At 54.3% G+C, this 5428-nt stretch overlaps 1 protein-coding gene across 1 annotated transcript in view; it reads right to left on the bottom strand.

The window, feature by feature from the left end:
• CDCA8 (cell division cycle associated 8) overlaps positions 1 to 4517 on the bottom strand; it is a 65861-nt gene extending 61344 nt beyond the window's left edge. Inside the window, exon 1 of the mRNA XM_009996697.1 lies at positions 4409 to 4517. Within this exon, the coding sequence (XP_009994999.1) occupies positions 4409 to 4517 (109 nt within the window). The remainder of the gene's footprint in view (positions 1 to 4408) is intronic.
• Between the last annotated feature and the right edge of the window lie 911 nt (positions 4518 to 5428).

Consider the following 5428-nt stretch of genomic DNA (forward strand, 5'->3'; position numbering starts at 1 on the left):
GCCCCCTTGGCCCAAACTTTCCTGTGGCAGCATCAGTCCTCAAAATTTACAGCAGACCACCGAGCCTGGTCATTGTCAAGTGCCTAATTGAAAACACTGTCAAGGCAACATGGCACCATGGCCCTGGAGCCCGATGCTGATGGCCACCCGGGTGCCCCGTGGAACCGCAGCCCGAGCGCGGCACAGCTGGTGTGGGGCTGGGGTCCCATCCCCTGGGCACTGCCCAGCCTCGGGTCCATCCTGGGCAGGCATCTGTGGGCAGGCGAGAGGCCCCAGGGAAACCCCCTGAAGACACACTGCCTCCCGCACAGGAGGGTGCTCTTTCCCAGAATTTTGGTTAGGAGATACTCATGAGTTAATTAATCCTTGCATTTTTAAGCAGAGACATATTTATGAGCCTTGTAAGAGGCTGGGGCCCAGAGAGACATTTCTTTATTCTTCCTCCAGCTCAGCTGAAGGAAACCATAAGGGGAAGGAGCAACTGAGCCACGAAAGCATGGAAGATGGATTTCAGGCTGGTGATGGGGAAACAAAACCCAACTTGCCTGGGTGGGAACACTGAGCAAGTGACAGCTCCCTTCCCTCTCCTTTGTTTTCTTGTCTTTTGTCTACAGGGTGCTTGCTAGAGCCTGGCCACTGGATGCCAGGGTATCTCCAGCGTTTGAAGTGCATATGTGAAGTGCACATGTAGCATGAGTGCCCACCACAAACCTCCCTGGCTCCCTTGGCAGGAGGGAGCAACTGCCATGGCTCTCTGTCCCCCTGCCAGCAGCAGACAGCATGGGCAGTGCCAGGCAGTGCTTTGGGGTGAGGGTTTGGTCCCATGAGCTGCCCTGAGAGGGACAGAGTCACCTCTTATTTCTTCCCACCCCCTGCTGCAGGGCAGCCTCTGCAGCCTCTGCTCAGACACACCTTGCAGCTCTCCCAGCTGCACCAGAGTACACCTGTGGGTGCGGAAGGTGCTAAACCAGTGTCTTGTTGGCTGCAATTCTCCTGCACAGCCTCCTAGTGAGCTCTGTCCCCAGCAGCCTGGCCTCCCCTGCCAAGTGCATCTGATGGGCTTTTCTCTCAAGAGAGCTGGGACACCGTGGAGAGTGGGTGGGAATTGCCCCTGGGAGCAGAGGAGTGCAGCAGGGCTGATTACATCAGCCAAGACACCGATGGAAAACCAAGAGTGGAAGAAATGTCCACTGTGCTTTCACTGGACTTCTCTGCTGCATCGCAAGCAGCTGAGACAGTGTGTGATGGGCACATTTTTCCAGGCTAACAGCTTGGAACTGAGGCTGTTTTGCTTTACGCCTTTCCTCAGAGTGAGCTGCTTTGACATTCCTTGTCTCTCTGCAATCACCGGTTGATCTGTCCACCTCAAATGATGCTTCCTCATCCTTACTGTGCATCTTGGCCAATAGCAGCAGAGAAATGTGGCCACCACATGTTGGCAGCAATTGAATCCTGGGCACATTTTTTCTCTGCGCAGCCTCTAAGCTGTGGGAACCATTTCAAAGGAAACCATTCCCCCTATAACATGCTTGTGATCTGAAGATGTCTATTTAGATGGCAGCCCGGCATTAATTTAGCAATTCACTACAGAGTTTGGCATGATGTTTAAAGCACTAAAATAAATTGTGGTGAAGTCGTTTCCCTCAAACCAGATTGTGTGGTTTACATTATTTGTCAACCTTAAGTACAACTGGCATGTTTGTATCACTCATGCAAAGCCCCATTGTGCCTCTCTAGAAGGGGGAAGAATCCGCACAGAAATGCATCCAAGTTCCTGCCCCGGCAGTCTCATGTCCCTGGGAGATCTGCCCCGGAGGCACAGAGTCCAGCTGGCTGGAAGAGAGCCTGGGCTTTCCTCAGGATGATGGGTGTTAAGTGCAGGCTCATATAGGTTATATTACAAAGGGCTGTTTTAATGAGAGGCAGATTTGTACTTTCTGTCTGCAGTGCCTGGGCCCGCCGTGGCTCAGACACGCACCCCCCAGCACACACATGCACACGCCGTGTGAACGGGGGGCACCTGCGTGCCCACCAAGCAGGGCCCCCCACCAGCCCCCTGTGACAGCCCCTCCCTGCTGCCCCGTGCTTGGAGGTCTCTTGCTCTGGCTACGGTCAGGAGCTGCAGGGAGGGAAGGGGCAGGTGAGGGGAGGCTGCCCTAAGCCTCTCGGGAGCCTGCCGGGTGCTTCACAGCTGCTTCTGGCAGCTCCTCTCTCTCTGGAGAGGTTGGTTTGATGCCTCAGCCACGCAGGCAGCCAAAGAGAGCCAGGGTGGTGGCACACGGTGGGACATCTGAGGTTTTTGCCTCCGATCAGGCACCACTTCCGAGTCCCCCTGCCCTGCCAGCCATGCCTGGGCTGGCACAGTGCCACCAGACCTGGCTGTTCCTGCTGCCTTTGGCTACTGGTGGGTGCAGGGACATGTGCAGGGTCAGGCAGGGACAGCATGTTGGCACTGACACCCACACTGCTGGGAGCAGGTTGGAGGGAAGGGCCGTGGTGCTGAACCTGCCGCCGGGCGAGCAGGGATCCCACCTGTGATCTCCGAGCTTTATCCCTTCCTTCCCTTTCCTCAGCCCCTGCAGCCAGATAAACCTGTCACACCTCCCTGCACCCCAGCCAGCTGGCAGTGCTGAGGGTGTCCTGTTCCTCCACCTCCTGCAACTGGCTAATGCCAGCAGGGCCAGGGCGGGAGCAGCCAGTGCCCAGGTAACCTCTGCAGCTCTTGTCCTCTTGTACTTTAGATGAGACATTGCCCAGTACAAACACATCAAACTAAGGGCAACACAAAAGCTCCCAGCCGCGGCATTAAATAATTGTCACATTTTTCTTCTGTAAGGATTAACGTTCCTGCTAACCTTGCAAACCTTCATTGAACTATTGTCACCCCCCGAAACGCAGCACAATTGCCAAGGGATTAGGGTGTCTGCGGAGCAGCCTGTCCTCGCCATTGTGCGCTCCCGGCAGGGTGAGGAAATCCTGCGACATCAGCCGATAAGTCCCTGCGGCGGGGCTGCCAAATTCCCTGCCGGGCCAGGCAGCAGGAGCGCGGCAGCAGCCAGGGGCCCCACGCCAGCCGTGGCACTTGGGAGCCTTCCCGCGGCGCGCAGGCAGCCGGGCCCGTGGCACCTGCCGCTGGGCTGCCCTCCTGGCACCGGGGAGCCAGGCAGGCCCCGGGCCCTCCTGGCAGCGAGTCTCCCTGTTCAGCTCTGCCAGCCTCTGGCTGCTGCCCGCACTGGGCTCCGGGGCCTCCTCAGCTGGGCAAGCGTGTTCCTAAATCTGAATGCTGAGGAAATCCCATAAAAATTTAACAGGAAATACAGAGCCATAAAGGGAAGCTCTTGGCATTTCTTGCCGGCTGTCGGCTGTGCCTGCTGCACACGCTGTGCTCAGGCACCTGGCAGCTGCAGCGGGACCCTGGCCAGGACGGGCTGGATTAGCAGCTCATTCCCACGGCCCTCCCCTCTGAGCAGGAGAGGAGAGTGGCAGCAAGACAGGCTGATGCTCTCGGGAGCAGGACTTCAGCTTGTGCAGAGCTTGGTCTTGCAGACGTACGGCACAGGCAGAAGCTGTGTTGCAAGGATGCAAGGGAGAAAAAGAACGCTACAGCAAACACAAGATTTATGCATGCAGGTCCCAGGAGGGTCTTACAGTGCTTATAAATGACAATACATATTGTTGTCCCAACCCCCGTGTCCAGTAGCAAAGGAAAAGAAGTGGGAAGTGTCTCTATCTCTGGAGCCATTGCACAATACTAGAGAATGGAAAACAACCTCATCTGCTCATCCCCAACATCTGGGCCCTGCATAGGCATCCCCACTTCCATGGAGCTTTCCCAACAGCAAGAACCATCCCCTCCAGAGAGAAATGGAGAGGATGGAGAGAGAGGAGAGTCTAGAGAAGGTGTGGTGCATAGGGAGCAGAGCCCAGCATCCTCCTGAAGCAGCTAGGACTGCTCAACTAGCAGACATCAAGTGCCTGCTCCAGTCCTCTGCTCAGGGCACATAAGGACTCTTCTAGGAAGGGTAGAGTGGAGACTCCATCATGGATGGGTGTTAGATTTTTGTGCATTCAATTCTGGCAAAGGACTTGAAGGGCGTCTTGGAGAAGCAGCTGGGCTGGGGCTTGTCTCCTGCAGACTTGCATGAAGAGGATCTGCAGTGGCAAAAGCCATGTCTGGACCCCTGCAGCCCAGCAGAATCTGAACTTGCCAGTTCTTTGGCAGGGCACTCAGTGTTTGGAAGCCAGCACTTGCTCATTGTTACTGCTGTGCAGTGGGATTTCATGGTAGTTTTTCATCAGCTTTGCACATGTTTGATCATACAAATAGGGACTGAACCTCCCCACCAGTGACAGCAGCCTGGCTGCCCAGGGTCCTTTGGGGTTTTGGAGGAAGCATGTCCATTCTCACCCAGAAACTCACTGTCTTCTCTGAGCATGTGGGGAGAATTTGGCTCCTCCTTTTCTATCAGGGTGTCCGTTTTTAAAAGCAGGTGGTTGCTCTGGTTGCCAGGATCCATCCCGAGATATCTGGAGGAAGGCTGATTTTAAGGAGATAGCGCCAGAAGGCCTTGAGGCCTGTTGAAAAATTAGGCCCTTCCCATATTGTCCTGAAATTTTCTAGTGTGTTTTGAAAACAAGCGGCTGCAAAAATCTCCATCTTCTGAAGGCAGGAGATGGTGATGACCCTGCTTTGCTGGGCTGCATCCTGCCCTGGGCAGAGCACTCAGCCATGCACGCGCAACCGCAGTGAAACCGGGAAAGTTTCACAGGACTCATTTTTCACCAGAGAAGGTCATGAGGTCCAGGATGGGTGTCCCATGCTGGGAGGAGAAGTTGGCTCATGCCAGGGCAGCCACCAGCACGGCGGTCCGAGCCGCCGGCAGGCTGGGGCGGGCGGGAGTCCCCCCGGCCCAGCGTGACCTGTGGCCACTGCCTGTTCCGGAGCTGGTTTCCATGAGGACTTTTTTTCTTTTTTTTTGGTAAAAATGTTGAACAATTCTGGATTCATCCCCATGTGGAGCGGGAAAAATTTTGAAATCTTGAACATTTTTGAGGGCTTAAAAACAATTTCCCACCCAGTTATAGCCACCAGTCTCATCAGGATGTGTTTGAAACCTCTCCAGCAGGAGCTGAGCAGAGCTGGTCCCAGCTGGATACCGCTCTCGACGAGAAATGCCGTGGTCAGGGGTCATGTTTCTTCTGAAAAAAAAAAGTATCTTCAATAGCTCAGGAAGTTATTAGTGTCTGCTAACAATAAGAGCTTTGGATTGATTCAATAGATGCTCATTTTAATTGTAAAATGCCAGTAATGAGAAATGTGCCATCCAATGACTCATTTTTCCCTTGTAAAAATTATTGGACATTTTTATTACTTTTACAAGTGACAGGACCTCATATTTCTGAGAACACTTTATACAAGCCTTGCACA

Source organism: Chaetura pelagica, unplaced genomic scaffold (genome assembly GCF_000747805.2).
Source record: "Chaetura pelagica isolate M959 unplaced genomic scaffold, ChaPel_1.0 scaffold1064, whole genome shotgun sequence".
Lineage (NCBI taxonomy): Eukaryota > Metazoa > Chordata > Aves > Apodiformes > Apodidae > Chaetura > Chaetura pelagica.